General features: G+C 26.8%; 1 protein-coding gene across 4 annotated transcripts in view; it reads right to left on the bottom strand.

The window, feature by feature from the left end:
- The window catches only part of Vinc (vinculin), a 98,310-nt gene that overhangs the window by 39,668 nt on the left and 37,560 nt on the right, over positions 1-21,082 (bottom strand). For 2 of the 4 annotated variants that reach the window (XM_075373667.1, XM_075373666.1), the window contains exons 8-14: positions 20,072-20,208; positions 18,788-18,918; positions 17,479-17,808; positions 8,569-8,766; positions 6,407-6,498; positions 5,102-5,174; positions 286-366 (exon numbers count right to left, since the gene is read on the bottom strand). In XM_075373667.1, the coding sequence (XP_075229782.1) occupies positions 286-366; positions 5,102-5,174; positions 6,407-6,498; positions 8,569-8,766; positions 17,479-17,808; positions 18,788-18,918; positions 20,072-20,208 (1,042 nt within the window). The remainder of the gene's footprint in view (positions 1-285; positions 367-5,101; positions 5,175-6,406; positions 6,499-8,568; positions 8,767-17,478; positions 17,809-18,787; positions 18,919-20,071; positions 20,209-21,082) is intronic. The other 2 variants (XM_075373669.1, XM_075373668.1) reach the window with 1 other exon arrangement.

The following is a 21,082-nucleotide window of genomic DNA, read 5'->3' on the forward strand; positions in this document are numbered from 1 at the left end:
TAAACTAGGCAACTCCAGTGTTAGGGCGAAAAAAAATAATTATGGAGAAACCAAAAGGATGAAATAAAGCACATGCTTACACACATGTACTGGAAGTTATAAATCATACAAATTGTATTTAAAGACAGAAAAAATCTGTTTCATTTACTTCTAACCCAAATGTACACCAGTTTTTTTTTTTACTAATATACTGCACAGTATTAACAGTCTGATAAATAGAATAAGCAATAATATTTCTTTTAAGTTAAAAAATAAGTTAGTGGAGCTTAGCGCTTAGTTAAGTACCTTCTGGTGAGTAGGAGGAGTATGTTATTGGGTCAATAGGAGGTGGAGGTGGTGGTGGAAGCAACTCCCTTTCCGTGTCATCTAAAAAAAATTAAGATTTAAAAAGAAAGTTTTTCAAAATAAAAGCACAGCAGATGATGCCAGCAGAACTATTCTACTTAAGCCGCACTGTGTATGACATTCATTGTTTATGTAACTTTACTCCTAAAACAAAAAATGTATGAGAATGTATATATATACACAAATTCAATGTTTACAGCTTACAAGAATATATAAAAAGTTACATGACATGAGCTTAATTTATTTTTAAACTCTGAATATAAAATACACATTTTACTGTAGTTTTACAAAAATAAAGTACAATAAAACCTTATAAACTTCTGCTTAGGTTTAATCATGCAAACTCTTGACTTTTAACAACAGAACATCAAATCTGGGAAACCTGGTATAAATAGTTTAAAATGGATGAGACTACATTAAATTACTGTCAGAAACTTGGTGCATCAATCAACAAGTACATACAGATTATTCATCTGTTAATTTCAAAAACAGAACAGTGATACAATTTTTTTTAAATACTAACTGAAAAATTTCTAATTAATTTTATACAAATTATATGCACTAGAGTTCATATGCGTGAGTTATATGCAGTAGAGTAGTGAACACAGATGAGAATGTCACTCGTAGTATTTGCATCAGTGGTCAGACTGGAATATTTCTTGTGACTTTTGAAGATGATCTCTGGTAAAGCCCCTAAGGGCTAGGTAGGAAAGGGGTGGTGTGACAGCTGGATCCAAGATGATATGAAGTGTTTTACTAAAATAGCAATTTTTTTTTGCATACTCAAATTATTCAATAATTTAACATCTCTTATCATAAAAGCCTTCAACTACAAGGCATTTTGATAATAAACAAAAATATATATAAAAAAAAATTCTGACCATATTTATGAAATAAAACTTGAGGGAGAGAGAAAAATGTATATAATTAATTACACTACATAGAAAAATGAAATTGTTTAACACAATATACTCTACATTAAAATTTGTGCATTAACTATAAACTAGTCTGTGCATTTAGTATAAACTGAAGATGACTGTTTAAAACTGAACTGCTTTTATATATCTAATAATAGATTTTAATATTTCATGCTCCTGAACATTCCTCTTTGCTCCATTCTTATTATTCTATTGTGAAATTCAAATTCCTGGTGAACTGGCCAATCTGTAATCTGTATTAGGTCAAAGTTTGCAAGATTCTGCTGGTGTATAAAAACTCATTCATTAGTTATGAGTTTATAATATTTTAGTCATAGCTGATACGCTAGAATCAATTTTTTTTTAATTTTTAAATAATCAAGAATAGTTTTCTTGATTGCACCCACAAAAAATATCTTAGGTTTAAAGAAATTTACATTTCTAAAAATGTAACACATCTTCAATTAAAATATTTTATTCTATCATCATCACATATATTTATACGAATACTTAATATATATATATATATATATATATATATATATATATATATATATATATGTGTGTATAAAAGAAAAAACTAATAAACACAAACTTTTCTATCAGTCATGTAACTTTAAAGATATCATAAATGTTTTACATATAAATATTTTATATGTACAATGTTACAGCTAAGTTAATGACAGTTTAGTTATGAATATTAATAAATGTATGAGAGTTAATTATACTAACTTCTAAAGCATATATCACTACTACACACCTCTCCCTTATTACAGCAGTTTAAAACTAACCCTATATATCCAATAATTAAGTTGAAGATTTAAGTTAACATCTGAGCTACTTAATTTTTACCTATTTTTTTATTGTTTTTATAATATTCAATGAATGCAGGATTTAAATTCAAATATTTAACTAATTTAGGATCAAATACCATAAATATACAAATAATGATTTATGTAAGAGAAAAAATACTTTAAATATACATTAATTTAATCAAAGTTTCATCAGGAAAAAATATTAATATCAAAAACAATATAGACAATTTTTATTTCTTTATAAATCATAATTGTGCAAGAGGATGATTAACTTGTACTGGTTCACTAAAATATTCAGTCATATTAATGGACATAATACAAAAAGAACAAAATATTCACTTGTCATACAAAAAGAACAATGTGACTACATATTTAAGTGAGTTAAAGTAAAAAAATAGAATTCATAGCCCTTGCACTATATCAATTATAGTTCTGTATAAAAATATGTAAAATTATTTTAATTTAATTTCATTTTTATTAATTCAATAACAAGCGACGACATTCATTTTTAATGTCTAATTTTTAGTTCAACTGATTTAAATATGAATATGCAGAAAATTATATTTTATCAGTAAACACAGTATTTCCTTTTTCAATATAGTTCACGTTGAAATATGTTATTAGGAGGGTAATGTAATATTTACATTAATTATTATTAGCATTTTAAGAGGGATCAAGAGGCCTGGTTTTAACTCATAGACATCTTGAAATGCCTTTGTGCAAGAAGCCTACTTTTTATTATCTAAAGCGTCCCAGTAACTTTTAACATATATAACCTATATCACAAGCATACAACTCAAAATAAGAGGGACCAAGTTTAGCAAAATATAACGGAATCAATTCACAGGAAATAAAAAGTAAATAACACTTATGTTAGACACTATAATCTATTCACCAAGGAAAAACAATATAAAAAACTCCACAAAGGAAAATTTAATGTTTCTATCAGGCAGGCAATTATTTTAGCCAAATTACTGATCAACAATTTTAAGTCAAATGGCATAAATACACATTGCTCTTCTCCATAAATTAAAAGTACAAAAAAAAGCAAGAGCTCCTAAGGTAAAAAACTTCACCCAACCACAGAATTATGTGGCAAATGAAGAATCTGTATGAATTTTGAAATGTTCAGCCAGGCTCTACAAAGAAGTAGATTAGAGTTTAAATCACTAATACTGTTCACATAGTTTATGTAATTAATGATCTTTTTTACTGGTGTACTGTTATGTATTAAAAATTAACATTTAAAATTTTTTAATTTTGAGTAATGGTGAGTCTGACAAATTAAAGCATTTTAAGAAAAAATATAAATAATATAGGTTTACCTACTAAGAAATAATTATAAACTGAAAAAGAATACTTCAGGTCATATTTTAATACAGAGAATGATGCATTAATGGGTAAATCTTAGTAATTTATCCAGCATATTAAGTCATTATTACCAGTAAATTATTTATTTTTACATTATTTTATAAATTTTGCTGATGACATGTATACTTTTACTAATATTTAAATTTCCAATCACTATACCACATTAAAGTACCAGACCTGGAAACCTGGTAGAGAACTCTGAATCAAAATTACAGCAAGTATTTTACATGCGTTAAATTTTATTTGCTGTTATTCTTGTTCACTTACATTTTTATAAAAATTCATCCTGTTTAAACCACAAAGAACTTTCCTTGTAAAATTAAAAAAAAAAGACTGGTTTGAATCTCCAAAACATTTAAGTAAATATTATATATAGCTTATTTGCTTTAATTTTCATACCTTGAAATTACTTGTTAAATCCACCCTCAAACTAAGTAATCCACCCTTTAAGTAAATTAAAAAAAAAATTGGATCAGTCCAAAAAACTTGAATAAATATTTCATCATGGAAGAAATAACATTTGTTACAATTTCAGCCATGTAAATTTTAGATCAGTTAAAATAGGTTTATTTTTCAAGTTTTATAAAAATGGGTTGACATTTACGTATAAGAAGTCTCAGGAATGGTCAGCCTGAGTCTGTACAAGACTATACTCATTTACATATCATACTCATCTCATTGGGCCATGGGGAGACGATTGCTTATTGTTCACTAGATTAACAAATTGCAACATATACATTAGGAAAATATAAATAAATATGCATAATCTCATATAGCGAAATAATGATGAAGAAAGAAAATGGGAGTAAATTTACAAGGCCCATGAAGCAAATGTTCTTTTTTTTAGTTTGTATGGACTTCAATGGTAACATGAAAATAAAATGTATCTTAATAAATTACAAACATAAAAACATAACTTTTTTTCTATACAGTACTATACAGTGCTCACTACAAAAAAAAAATCACATTATCTTCATACAACAAAGTTTTTTATTCAGTCACTGATACTTTGAGAACTCCTTGTTTGTGGTAAATGAAATAAAAAATAAAATTCAGTCTTTTTTTCTAAATTTTACTCAAGGAAACAACACAGTTATCTTTTATGGAACATGATTTAATTAGAATTAAAAATATTAATTCATATTAAAATATGTTTGAAAATACATCACATACTCTGTTTAAGATTTACAGCTCATCTATGATAAAGCAATCTGAATAATTTTGCCTAACCATCAACAAGTTTAAAAAAATCCAATAAAAAAATAGCATTCAGATCAGCCCAGCAATTCTTAAATATGGAGCGAAAGTAAGTACAACATATATATAGATAGCTGTAATTTGAAATTACAAAAAATACATAAAATAATTTACCCATAAAATGAAACTAATTTTGAAATTATGTTTACATATTAACTATATATATATATATATATATAATTCATTTATAAATAAGACATCTTATTTATTATGATCATTTTTAAAATCACACCACAAACCATTTAACTAATACTAATCAAACTGATTAAAATTGAACAAATCAGGATCGCACATATCAGTTAACAACTGTTTTCAATTATATTTAACAAGTCTTTCAATTAACTGAAAAGTAAACAAAATTCTTATAAATTAATAACTTACCATAACATAACTTACCATTAATATGAAGATTATTAATATCTGGCATAACTGTTACAGCTCTTCTTACTTGGCCAACAGCATTCAACAACTGGAAAAAGTTAGAATATTATAAATTGAAATAAGTTAATATTATGATTAAAAATATAAAATGATAAATTGAAATTGTTATTAACATAAAAACCAAAAGTTTTCATCTATCTTAAGATGAGTTGTTTCATCTCTGGGCAGATGCTCTCATGGAAATCTAAATATTCTTTCTTTTTTTTTTTTGAAATATACTTTCAATAATTTTTGTATAATTTTTTCAATATACTTTCTTCCACTCCTGTTTTTCTGTGAGAAGTTATAGTAAGAGAAGTACAGACACATTAAAGAATCTTTTCTCCATAGGTCTGATTTAACAGTACCAAAACCAGTTCCAATACCTATTTCATAAAAAGAGAAGGGCAAATGGCTGAAGGGTATTGAAAAAGATGAAGTTTATAAAAAAAATTATTTAAAAAAGTGATATTAAAATTGTTCTAAGTAAAATCCTTAAATATCAACAAAAATACCTTAAAAAAGATTAAGTACGCAAGAAATAAAAGCATATGTCAGAGAGCAGCTCTGCTGTTTCTAGGACATTGTAGCATCGTAGTGCAACCTCTCTCAGAGCTAGGATTAAAAAATAAATATTACATTACTAATAGTTTTAATATAAAAGTAATAAAAAAATAGCTATTTTATATGAAAAATAATAAACTTACACGAACATAACATCTATAACTGCAAACCCAAAAGTGCATTTCAAACATATTTTAATATAACTATAAAGAAACATCAATTTAACTACACATATACACATACACACATATGTACTACATGTATTGAATAAAATTAGAAAAATCAGTTAAAATTGATATAAAGAAGATTACACTATCATATAGTGTGTATGTTCTGAATAATATATTACAGTGAAAAATTATAATATCAAAGTAATAAAAACATTGTTATGAATAATGCACTTCGTTACAGCGCATATATTAATGAAAAAATATGCATAACCTTGAACAATTTTATAGATTGTAAATATAAGAAGACTCACTTCTACATTTATAAAGATTCTAAGAAATAAAATTAAAATTTATTCCAAAATAATAGATTAATTTGAAACTAGTTATGCTTTAGTATTTGAAATGTCAATGGCAAGGCCTGATTAAGCTGAAAACTTAGGTAATAAAATTATTAAAACAAAATTAAACAAAATATTACTTCTCTAAACACAATCAAAATTCAACTAATTTATGGATAAAATTAACAAGTAAATAAATAAATTAGTACCGCTCTATTTGAATCTCGCCAGCATGAAACAGCACCTGAATTATTAGTGTTCATAGCAACATTCTTAGCATCCTGCACCATCTGAGTAACAGCTGCAAAATACAGTAAACAAACTTTTATAAATTTCTTAAAAAAAAATATATATATATATAGTAAAAATATTATTGTTGAAAGGACATTTCAGCATAAAAGAATAATTACAATTATCTAATTCTGTCAAGTGCTTCTTCAAAAATTATGGCATTCACTTAATAAATGAACAAGCTGTTTGGATTTTAGATGCTCCAGATTACACTTATAATTTTTTTTTCAAACTTTACTATCTACGATTACTTGATATTTCATGTATACAATTTTTAAAAACTCATCAAACAATGCAAATCCCATACATGGAATTTATCAAAGTATATTTTTAATAATCTCAATATATTCTTAAAACAAATCCACAAAAAAAAAAAAAACAGCACCATTACTGAGGAAAACAAAAATTTCTTGAACATGTTACTTCTATTTTATTTTTTATTTATACTTATTAAGAATAAAAAAAAGATTAAACTTTTTCAAATTTTGGGTAACTTTTTAAAAATCAAACAAAAAAATTTATTTCAACAATTAAACCTCAATCTTCTCCATTGAAGAAAACATTGTTTGCTGAAGGACTTTATTTCAACTCTTTATCAAATGCACTATAAGCTTAATCACAGCCTTATCAATATTTTACCCGACCAAAACAAAAAAAAAAAAAAGGAAAAAAATGGTAAAACAAATACTATAGTTTCTTTATCCATATATGACGTTACACAATTTGCTAGAATAACACCATCATATTTTAATGGCTGGTTTCATTACACACTACTTATAACAAACAATAAAACAAGTAATAATTCTTACACTTTTATAACTACACACTAGAATTATAGTGAAAGAATTCAGTAACAGAATAAAAATCATGATTCAGAAGAATGATAACAACAATCCTAACTGAGTATGTTTCAACAGTCCTGATTCAAAAGACATTATTATAAACTAAGACAAAAATAGGATTCATTACTATGATATAAAAAATCAAATCAGTACTACTAAATGTGAGTGCAAGCTACAGATAATTTGCTGTTGACTAAATATCAAAATTAGAGATAATAATAGTATTGGGAGGGCTGGACTACCTGACAAACAATTCACTCCCCCAAATTTAGGATTAAGAAATTCCCTATCACTGGAAACGGTCTCTAGAGAGACCACAAGCAGAACTTCCCTACAAAACCACACACAATATCAAAGACAAAGTAATTCTACAGTTCTCCAAATCATAGCACTCACCCAGAGGATATCTAACAAAAAACCAAGGAGCCAAACACAGAAAGAGAGGGATGATTCCTTTCCCTACGTATTAGGGAAAGGAATAGATCCTCCACATAGGAGGATGCTCAAACCTGTTCATAATTTTTTTTGGAGGTCAGTGTACATATCTAATAACAAAGTAGCACAAAATAATGATCACTGATCACAACCTAACTGAAGTGTAAGACAGAGATAACTGCTTTCCTACAGATATTATAAAGTCACCCAAAAACAAGCAATCTCAAATTTTCAAAAGGAAAACAATCACCCATTCCCAGAATAAGTAAATGTTAACTGATTTGGATTAGAATTTTACATAACAATAGCCCCATTTATCTTTTTTGAGCTTAAGGAAAACTTTATTTTTCAGTTCAGCCTTCAGAACCACTGTAAGGTATTACTTCAGAGGATGAATGAGGATGATATATATGAATGTAAATGTAGTGTAGTCTTGTACAATCTCAGGTCGACCATTCCTGACATGTGTGGCTAATTAAAACCCAACAACCAAAAACACCAGTATCCATGTCTAGTATTCAAATCCATATAATAGCCTTTACTAGGATTTGAACCTTAGAACTCTCTCAACTTCAAAATCAGCTGATCTGCGTTGACAAGTTCACCACTAGACCAACCTGGTCATGGGTCGTTTAAAGAAAACAGCAAACTTTTGGACAATTTAATTTAACTTCCAAACAACTAAGATAAGTAAAAGAAAAATAATATTAATATTCATAAAAATAAATTTGCTGTTTTCTAAAACTAATTATTTTACTAATGATTTATTCAAATTCAAGAAAAAAATAAGCTTTTCAATTTACCAGACTGCAAAGAATCAGCCGATTGATTAACAGTAGCAATAAAAGCAGGATCTTCCGAATTATCAGCCTCTTGTTTAGCAACTTGCAAAACTCTATTTGCTAATCTAGCAATAGCTGTTGTATGTTCAACAAATTTCTGCGGCTCATGGCGCTGAATACCATCTTCACACAAGACTGTATGCTTTTGCATTTGTTCCTCTAAAAAAAATCAGAGATAATTAAATAAAATTAATACAAAAAAAATAAATATAAAAGTAATTAATTTTGGAAAATAATTAAAGAGTGAATATGTATTTTAGTTTATTTTTTATTTTGAGTACTTATTTTTTAAATTGATGTTATACTACCTTATAGAATTCATAAAGTGTATTTTTTGAATTCATGTTAAAAGTACTCTTTTTTTTAATCTACCAAATTATTATTTCTCTTACACTAATTTATTTTATTATATATGTAACATCTTCCTCCATACAGGTTGATATTTTAAATTATAAACACATTTATCATCTTAAAAATAATCAGTTTTATCAGCAAGCCTGATGAATGATAAAAGTAATGAATGCTGAAACGTGAAGCGATTCCATTCACTCGTATGACAGACGACATTAACTTATCTGACAAGTAGCATAGGCATGTAACAAAACACAGCCAGCATACACACCTTCTTCTAATAATTATTAATGAACAAAGGAATTTACACCAAAACAACTAGACATCACTTTCCTCTCATGTAATTCACAATAAACTACAGTACTGTTGCATTTCATATAGATCTTTCAGAGAGATTTTTTAGCATTTTATACTATTCACTATAATAAACCCAGAATGAAAATTAATTTTAATAAAAATAGTTGATAGCTTATATCATTTTCGAATGTTCTGACCGCTTTGTTAATTCTAATGTCAAGGAGCATCAATTCTTTCTTCACATCCCGAACCATAACTTTAAATTTTTACGGTTTGATGCCTTTTTTTACTTTTTTTTAAAAAATAGATTTACATAATTTTCAATAACATAATGTAAAAAAACAATAATACTTAAATTACAATAGGGCATTTACTAGCACTCATACAAAACATGGACTTTCTACATACATTTTCTAACATTTCACAGAAAAAATTCCACAATGAAACTAAAAGATCTTATTTACAAATAGTAAATAAAATAAAATGAATATAATACTAAATAGGCAACTATTAAGAATTGGTTAAAAAACATGCATCCAGAGAAAGAATACAGGTTTAATAAATTTATTATTTTACTAAAATTAAGATTCATATTATTCCTTTGTGCTAATAAATTATATTTTAAATTCTATAATATAAACTACCAAGTATATTTAGATAAGACATGTCTTACATTAGTTTTATCCTCAGTTATGATGAGGATGCAGGATCCTATGGAAGTACTTTCATGATAAAATTAAGGTAAGATAAGTCTTATCTCAATAAACTTTTTTTTACTTCTCTTTAAAGGGTTCACATTTTTATATTACATCTTAATTAAATATGAAAACTAAAAGTTAGGAAAACTACATGTCTGGATTTTAGGAGATTCTATAAATGTACAAGATCAATAAAACTGAATAAGAGATAAATAAGTCCTTAAGATCAGAGCCTATTTGAAAAAAAAATCTTAATTGAAGCAGCAGTTACTAGTTTTTAAAATACTTTTAAAAAATATTTCTTAGAGCAGTGAACAAAATAATTTTGTCAAGTTTTATTTATTTCATCTCTGACCACAGAATTTTTGTTCTTTTATCATTCACAACTACAAGCTACCAATTTACCCAATTACTTCGTAAATGATTCAATAATAAAATATCACAGATATAAATTCAGATGTTAATAAACTATAGGTTATGTTGTAACCTGAAATATTTATTTACTTCATGGAATAATTATTAGAGCTTAAAAAATCAAACCAAAACAGTTTGGAAAGTTAATTATAATATTAATAATTAATATTATATAGCACTATACATTTTCTAATATTGCATAAGTTTTGAACAGACAATTAAAATTTATTTTTTTTTATCAAACATCTGAGGAAAATTAAATATAAACAAATTTAAATACATTTTTATTTACAAGGAAACTGTAAAGTAAAAAATCTCAAATTATATCTGCATTTATACCATATCTATCTCCATTTACATAATTATTTACACTAACCCTCAGCAAAATGTATATCATATCAAAATGAAGAAGTCACAATGATAATTAAAAGTAAAAAAAAAAAAACATAATATGATTAGCAGATGATCTCTCTTAAAATATAATAAATAAATAGAAAACTTCAATATAAACAAATAATTAATACAAACAATTTATTACAATGTAATTAACACGGAAACTTTACTGCCAATCTAAACCACTTTTAAGTGTCAACAATAACATATACTGACTTAATATTTTAGTTCTTTATGCATGTTTTCCTAAACTGGAGTTTTGCAAGAAAAACTATGAAGTGTTTCCAAAAAAAATTAAAAGAATGTAATAAAAATACTTTGAGTTATGCCACATGAAACACAAAATATAACAACATAATCTGTTAAATACAATGAGTAAAATTAAATAACTTTAATAAAAAAGAAGAAGAGGAAACAAGAGATGAAAATAATGGCATTGAAAGTTTCAGATTTTTTTTATCAACAATGAAATACATACAACAGACTAATGCACTAACTTTGTTGAAGTACTCTATTTTTCAGTGTCTTAAATGTTATTCTTCAACTATATATTAAATGTTATTTTCTTCTCTTAAAATTCATGAATCGTTTCTGTAAAAGAATTAACCACAAAAAATATACACATTTTATTTACTAACGAAAACAACAGAGCAAAGAGAATCTGTTCTAAACCAAACAAAAGATCCCCAGGATCAATTAACTTCTTTTAAATTTTTATTATAGAATGTATTTCCTTAAGCTTAATGAAAAAAAATGAATATTTTAATTAAAAAATAAATGGTATTACAAAAAATTTAATTTTATATTAAATATAAAACACCCTTATGATTATTTATTTTAGTAGAAATCATATTATTATGCCTGTTTTCCCTATGCCCATTTTGTTTTTTACAAATTTTTTATCTATGTAGTGAAATATGATAAAAAACTAATTTAAGTAGTTATTTTGTACTTTTCTTCTCACACAATATAAAATAAATATATAATGAACTAAGTTGACATGATGAAGACTGAAGGATGTGAATATACATCTTTTATGTATACTTTTCTCACAATAAAAAAATATATATATTATATACACGAATGCTAAACATTAAAAACTACCAATAAATTATTTTTTTCTGAAAATAGTTAATAAATATTTATGAATTTATGCAACAGAGTTTAAGATTACACAATCATATTCACATTTGCCAATTATTTTGTTTAAAATGAATTTAATGTATTTGTAATATGAGAATGTTTTAACCCCTTACAGGTTTTTGATGAGATAACTCATCATTAACAACCTTGATAAAAATTGCCCGGATAAAATAACTAGTCATCCACTTTTTTTGCTGAAAACTGCCACAGATGAAATAATCTGACATTATGAATTAACATGTTTTCTGTTTTTTAAAAGTTACTGCAACGTGGGTGTGTAGTTCCATTTTTACTTTAATTAATAGTGAAGCACTAATAGTATATTGGTTTTCTATTGTATGTCTTGTTTTTTATTAATTAAACCCATAAAAGGGGATGAAAATTTAATAATAGTTGAAGATTGGAATGCAAGCATTGGAAAACGCAAGGAAGGAAATACTGTGGGTGAATATGGGCTGGGCAAAAGGAATGAAAGAGGGGACCGACTTAAAGAGTTTTGCACGAAGTATAATTTAGTAACTGCCAACACTCAATTTAAAAATCATAATAGAAGAATATACACATGAAAAAAGCCAGGTGATACTGCAAGGTATCAGACAGGTTATATGATGGTTAAGCAAAGATTTAGAAATCAACTAGTTGACTGCAAAGCTTATCCTGGAGAAGACATTGATAGTGACCATAATATAGTGATAATGAAATGTAGATTGCGGTTTAGAAATCTGAAGAAAAGGTGTAAGATGAATCAGTGGAAGGTTGAGGAAGAGGAGGTAAAGATTTTTGAGGAGAACATCACAAGAGATCTGAGTAAGAAAGATAAGGTAGAAAATGTAGAAGAAGAATGGGAGAATGTTAAAAAGGAAATTCTTTTATCAGCAGAAGCAAACTTAGGCGGAACAAAGAGAACTGGTAGAAAACCTTGGATATCAGAATATATATTGCAGCTGATGGAGGAACATAGAAAATACAAGAATGCTAGTGATGAAGAAAGTAAAAGGAACTACCAACAATTAAGAAATACTATAAACAGGAAGTGCAAACTAGCGAAAGAAGAGTGAATTAAAGAAAACTGTTCAGAAGTGGAAAGAGAAATGATCATTGGTAAAACAGGTGGAGCATACAGGAAAGTTAAGGAAAATTTTGTAGTATATAAATTAAAATCTAATGTGTTACACAAACATCGTACACTGACTTATAAAATGAAAGGAAAGGTCGATAAGGTGGGTGGAATATACTGAAAAATTATACAGAGGAAAAGAATTAGAAAATGGTGTTACAGAAGAAGAAGAAGTTGAAGAGGATGAAAGGGGAAAAAAATAGTGAGATCTGAATTTAAGAGAGCATTAAACGATTTGAATAGCAAAATGGCTCCTGGAATAAACGGAATACCTCCAGAATTACTGTTCAGTGCAGGTGAAGAAATAATAGATAGATTATACAAACTGGTGTATAATATTTACGAAAAAGGGGTAGTTCCATCAGACTTCAAAAAGAGTGCTGTAGTCATGATACCAAAGAAAGCCGGAGCAGATAAATGTGAAGAATACAGAACAATTAGCTTAACTAGTCATACATCAAAAATCTTAACTAGAATTCTGTACAGAAGAATTGAGAGGAGAGTGGAAGAAGTGTTAGAAGACCAATTTGGTTTCAGGAAAGTATAGGGACAAAGGAAGCAATTTTAGCACTCAGATTAATAGTAAAAGGAAGATTAAAAAAAAAACAAACCAACATACTTTGCATTTACAAACCTAGAGAAGGCATTCAATAACATAAGACTAAAATAAATGTTCAGTATTTTAAAAAAAATTATGGTTCAAGTATAGAAATAGAAGAACAATTGTTAACATTTACAGGAATCAAACAGCAACAGTAATAATTGAAGAACATAAGAAAGGAGCTGTAAGGATTTTCCCTATCCTGTTACTTTTTAATCTTTACATAGAACTAGCAGTTAATAATTTTAAGGAACAATTTAGATCCGGAGCAACAGTGCAAGGTGAAAAGATAAAGATACTACGATTTGCTGATAATATAATAATTCTAGATGAGAGTAAAAAAGATTCAGAAGAAACAATGAACAATGAACGGCATGGATGAAATCCTACACAAGAACTACTGCATGAAAATAAACAATAACAAAATGAAAGTAATGAAATGTAGTAGAAATAATGTAGATGAACCACTGAATATCTATAGAGAAGGAGTGAAAAGATTACAGAGGTAGAAAAATTTTGTTATTTGGGAAGTTATTTTGTAGAATTACTAAAGATGGACGAAGCAGGAGCGATATAAAATGCCGAACAGCACAGGCAAAACAAGCCTTCATTCAGAAATATCATTTGTTTACATCAAAAATTAATTTAAATTTCAGGAAAACATTTTTGAAAGTATATGTTTGAAGCATAGGTTTATATGGAACTGAAACTTGGACGATCAGAGTACCTGAGAAGAGAGGACTAGAAGCTTTTGAAATGTGGTGCTATAGGAGAATGTTAAAAATCAGATTGGATAAAGTGACAAATGAAGAGGTGTTGTGGCAGACTGATGAAGAAAAAAGCATTTGGAAAAATATAGTTAAAAGAAGAGACAGACTTATAGACTACATATTAAAGCATCCTGGAATAGTCGCTTTAATATTGGAGGGACAGGTAGAAGGTAAAAATTGTACAGGCAGGCCATTTGGAATATGTAAAAAAATTGTTAGGGATATAGGACATAGAGGGTATACTGAAATGAAACATGACAGGCACTAGATAGGGAATGTTAGAGAGCTGCATCAAACCAATCAAATGACTAAAGACAAAAAAAAAGTCTTGTTTCATATCCTTTTGAACAGCTGTTACCATGCATTTGTTTTGTTATTTTGATCGTTCCTTAAGTTGCATTTGTGTTAGTTTTATTATTTCTTTATGTTATTTCTAAGTTTTTTCTTTTATAGTTTTTATAATTTTAATATTATTTTCATGTCATTTTCAGTCATATTTTTATTTCCTACTGTTTGTGTCTGTGGATGTGACCATAAGTAAATAACAAATAATAGTTATTTACTGTAACCTAACTTTAGTAATTTTTTATGTGGTAAACGAGTTTTCATGTTATTATTTGAATTACTTACTAATGTTTTATAATATTATTTATATAACAATTAGGTGTTGTAAGTGCTATTTATTAGTACAATGTACCCTGTTCATCACATGTAAATAATAGTGATATAACTGAACTTTTAAATGATTTAGCTGATAGTGATTCAGATAGTGATTTTGATTCTCATGATAAGAAAAGTAGATAAACATGTTCTCAAATTAGTTTTTTTGTCATATTTCATTACATAGATCAAAAAATGGAAAAAATGACAAAGGTTTACTAAAAACAAAAGGGCATAATAATATGATATTCTGCTAAAATAAAGAACCGTTAAGGGGTTAAGAAATAATTTTGTATTCCTTCTGTGTGGAAATCTCTAAAACAAGGGACAGCATGAAAACCAACATCACATTCACAGCAATAATATTGTGATTGTGATTCCTATCTTATGCTATTTACATAACAAACAACACATACTGTTGCTTAAAGCTTTTTTCTCTGTAGCTAGAATACATGACGGGAAATGTCGTTCACAGAGTCTAAGAGGATCATCTTCTACAGAGGGCCTACCTTTTTTGGGAATGACCATTTCAACAATTTGCTCAATACGGGCTTCTCCAAATTGGAGTGTACTTGCCACCATTTTTCTTAACATGAGATTTGAATGTAGTGATATTTAAAATGTGATTCAACTGCTTTTTATACCGCACTTTTTGTCTTTTTCTTTCAAGTGGATATGCACTTAGCATTTGATCCACCTGATCAACTTCACCAACAAAATATTATAAACACTGACAATATTTGGAACAATTGCCTTCTTTCCTTTCCGCACTACTTCTACACAATCTAATATATGTTTAGTTGTCAAACACAAGAAATCTCATTTATTTTGCCATTTCAGCAACATCATTTTACCCTCCTTATCACACACAGCATGAATTTCATTTTTACTTAATTTTTTTGCAGTATATCTTTTGGAATACCATGCCTGTATTTTCTGACAGTACCCACTAAGTTAGTATTTCGTTCAATCAAAGCTAGAGTACGTTCAAAGATGCAGTAATAATTGTCTGTGTAAATACAGTAATCTTTGTCTAACAGGTGACTAATTTCTAAGAGTTACAATATAAGTGATGTAGCCATAATTTGGGATTTTACAATTTCTGTGTCTGTCATAAACAATTAGCCATAGAATGTTGAAATTTTGTATTTAGAACTGTTGTAACATCTAGGTTTGCACCCTCCCTTTTGATTGCAATCGACTAGGCCAAAAATGTGTATACTGTCAGACCTCTAAATAAAGCAGGGTCACAATTTTGAAACATTTGGATTTTAACTGCAGTAATAAGCCCTCGTTGAGAGCTTTTCAATGATATATCATTAGTGGTAACTTATTTTCATTGGTTCCAGAGTTATAGACAAATAAAATTTTAATTAATGAAATATTTGGATCTTACATGGGGAAGGCACATCGGTTTGAATCAGACTTCATACACATAATCTATTTTTAACTTTTTTTTTTAATTTAAATATATTGATTTATTAATAATTATTAACCTCCGATTGTAAAAAGAGTTTTAACAATAAATAATAATTCAATAATAACAATTCAAAAAAAAATATGGAAAAAATATCGGAAGTTATTAGTGAAATAAAATTTTATGTACTTTTCGTTTTAATTCAAAAATTTTAACAATCATCACTTTTATCTTAATGCATAAATCTTGATATGTTCCTACATTTTAGAAATAAAATGTAGATGATGTTGGATACTTTTCTGTATGTGCATGCGTGTGGTGCGTATTTGTGTATATAGTATAGTGGGGAGTTCTCCCATTCCCTTGTTCATGTGTGTTGCTCGCTCAGTTGGGTTCGTGAAATGGACATGGCATGTCAATCTAATACAATAAAGGTATCACAGTTTTTAGTTAAATTCAAACAATGTCATTTTATCAAACAGTCCACTTAACCATTTTATAACCTTATTATAACTTATTAACATTTTATAACTTATTCATCCAGATGAATAAGATATTTTCAAAGACTGATTTTCTATGATTATTAAATATAACCACTGTAACACCACCGTAATAGTTGATCAGTTGACTGATTATGACTGTCTTTCACAACCAACTTATAAAAAATAAAGGGATACTCTTCAATCCATCAAATGCAACTTAAAATTCATAGCCATATGGCTAATTTCAGAGTACACAATTGTAACTCTTTGTAACTTTATACATAACTCAAAATTAATTTTATTAACAGATTAATTAGATATAAAATATACGATTCAAGAAATATATTCAGAACAATCTAAAAATAACAGGATCCTATATCAGGTTAGGTTAACAAGATTAGAAACTGAAACATGTTTGGTTAGGTTAATGGGAACAAATTTTTAATAGTTAATAGTAGCAAAAGTGTACTTCCAAAATTAAAAAAAAAACAAAAAACTTAGAATTATACAAAAATACACTTTCATTACCTGATATTTTTATGAAGTGTGCCGCATCGACAGCTTCATCACATAATGATCTTACACGAGCAACACTATCAGCATATTGTGAACGTAAATTATCGAAATGTTCATCAGCTGCTTTACTCTGTGTATAATTCAATCGGATACGACCAGCATTAACAAGCTGAGGTATTAAAGATTCAACTCGACCAGCAGCCGTTACAAGTGCTTCAGCTAATTTCTTATTTCCTCCACTACCACCGGCAGCAACCATACGCCCTGTCTTTGCTGCTCTATTAGACCAATCTGTGAGAGCAGCAGCTTTATCATTGAAATTAACATCTCTACCAGTTGTACCTAAAAAAAATGAACAATTGAATAAATTTATATATATATATATATATATATATGTTAAAAACAAAATAAAATTACTTTATTTCTAGTAAAATAACTAACAAAAAACCAAAATCATTTATTATTTCAAAATAAAAAATATTTTGGCATTGAAAGAAAATATTAATACTGTATTTATTTACTTAATGTTTGTTCATTGATTATTAAACTGATTAAATTAAAATAATTAATAACTATTAATTATTTAAATTAATAGTTATTAATTATAACTATTGTTTAAAGAATGTTTATGTTTAAAGAAGAAATTATTTTATTAATTATTCAAATCCAAATAGGATTGATCCTCATTTTCAATTTATGAAAGTAAATACTGTTTCTCTTTTAATTAACTAATTATACATTTATGGAACCCTCACAATTTTATTGATATTAGCTTTCACTTACAGTACATAAAATATACAAGTGAAATAGCAAGAATAGCCAAGTCATGTTAAATGTTCAAAAAACCATAGCCTTCCCTGAGTATTAAAAATACCATACAAAAAATAATACCATACTTTCAGACTACCTCAAACTCTTAATCTTAATTAATTTAAGTAAAATTGAAAATACTTTTGCGGAATCTCGCATGCTCAGTCACAATTAAAATAATTCAGTTATTGCATAATAATAAAATTACTAAAATAATGATAATTGCATATTAATTTACACAATTGCTACTATCTGTTGCAGTTTTTATAAGAGCGCTCCTTCTTCAAATACTGTCTGATAAAAATCAAATTGAAACGTTATTTGAATTTATATATGTAACATTTTGTAATATTTTTTTATAAGTAATAAGGTAGACCATTTAATAAACAATAAACATTCTATTCTGATATTAACACAAATTTAGAAATTAATAAAGATGACATAAAACTAAATATATTTAAAAATATAGATCAGCTTCATGTGTACGTATATATATATATATAGTGATTACCTTCTGGCATATGAACAGCTTCAGTAAATTGCTTAAGTGGAGTATGAATATCAACAAAATCTTCAACAACCCTATTCACAACAGCATTTTGTATGCGTTCCTTCAATTCATGCAATTTCTGTGACAAAGCTCTGAAAAAGTACATCAGTGATAAACTTATTACATAAATTACTAAAACATTTTAAACTATACTTCAATTATTTCAAACAGTTGAAAACTGTATTTGTGTAAAATATATTTTATTATCTATCAAGGGAAGTAGTTTAGATTATTATTGCATAAACTAAGCTAAAAATGACTTTGTCTTAAAAGATCGCCACTACTTATTTATTTATTAAAACAAATAGTAATAATAGGTTGACACCCAATAATAGTGACTAAGATGGATGATATTTTATAACATATGGAAAATACCATACCTAACCAGGACTTGAATCCAGAACCTGCAAATAGAAGGCAAATAGAAAACCTTAATAAATAAATAAAAAATGCCTTCTATTTATTTATTTAAAGTAAACCACGGACAGTCCTAAATGATATAAAAGAATGAATTTAACTGAAAAAGGACTATTAAAAGGACTATCCATTAACATTTTACTTACTTAAACATAAACAATATTCATAGTTACAAAATATAAAAATGGTGTATTTTGTAATATTTTTCATTTTATGAATGGAATTTAAGTTTTTCACAGCTTTTGATGAGAACCAAATATAACTACACCAGTAACCAAATAAGTTTCTCATAGAACAAATAAATAAAAAAGTAATGGCTGATTGTTTCATAAACGAAGTTGTGCCAGGAAACAATTTTATTCCATAACATAATAGGACTATGTCATTTATTTATTTAAACTCATTCATTTTTCAAAACTGTCTACAGATTTAAAACAAAGTCTACAATGATTTTAAGGAAGAAACTGAATTAACTTCAAACAGATGTGTAATGTAATCAACCCATTAAAAATCACCAAATTTATTTTTATCGAAAAATATATCAATAAAAATAGGTAAATAAATGAAATATATTTTTTTATGTTTTATTACTATCGAAGATAAATTTGACATGGAATTATATTAAAAAAAAAAAAAAAAAAACAATACGACAAGGTTTATGAATCCCAGTTTTATGGACCGAAAAAAGCTAAGCAGAAATTGTACTTTTAATAAATGCAAAAACTGTATTGTAAGGTAAACATTCATGTTATCTATAAATAAGTGTAAATAATAAAAAAATTATTATTCATAGTTTCATTTAATAAAAGATAATCTAGTTATATATACCTAGCAATTTCCTGTGCTTGAGGTGTATTTCCCATACCACGACGACAAAGATCACTTAACTGTCTAGAATATCTATCAACCTGATCGCAGAGGGTTAATATTTCAGCTCTTTGTACACCAGGTAATCCATCTGCTACCTATCATCATAATAACAAAAATAAATAAAAAAAATAAGTAACAATGTTTACAAATATTTTATTTAACACTTATTGTTTATTTAATTAAATTTTCTATTTATGAAAAGAGAAATAGTAGAAAGGAAACACACAAAAAAGAAATAGTAAAATCACAGCTGAAAAAAAAAATTATATATATTAAGCAAGACGTAAATACGCAAATGGTAAACGTAAGTTAATTATATAAACATACAAAATTATCTATTACTTTTCAAATAAAATGAACTAAATTACGAGGTACAAGATACATTATAATCATTATAAAAAATGTGTTTTATATTTATAGCAAGATACTTTTAGCTATGTGTAGGGAACTTCCAGAAATGGAAGCATTATTATCATTGATTTTACAAAAAAAAAAAAAACCAAAAATCATGAAAATAAAATCTTCAATTACAAGTTTTATATCTACCATTGCACAAAGCTACTAGCTACAGAAATGTGATTTTTTTTTCAAAGAAATTTAACTATACAAAAATAGAGTATTAAACACTGTAATAACTTAAAAAAGGTAACGCTAATCAAAAAATTACTAAAGTTAAAAAAGAAATAAATAAATAAAGAAAAAAATTTTAAATAAATAAATGTGCAACTCTTAGAAAGAAATAATTTATGCTAAAAACTAAGAATATAGATTACTGAATCAAACTAACCTTCCTCTGATCCTTCAGTAAGCATTAACATATCTAAAAATTATTTATTTTAATATAAACAATACACAAAATAAAAATATAAATTTACATACAAAAAATTACATTAAAAATATATGACATATTTTTCTACATGGAAAGTATATGTTAGTGTGAGTACATAATAAACAAAGTACATGAAGTGG

Source organism: Lycorma delicatula, chromosome 8, assembly GCF_047948215.1.
Source record: "Lycorma delicatula isolate Av1 chromosome 8, ASM4794821v1, whole genome shotgun sequence".
Lineage (NCBI taxonomy): Eukaryota > Metazoa > Arthropoda > Insecta > Hemiptera > Fulgoridae > Lycorma > Lycorma delicatula.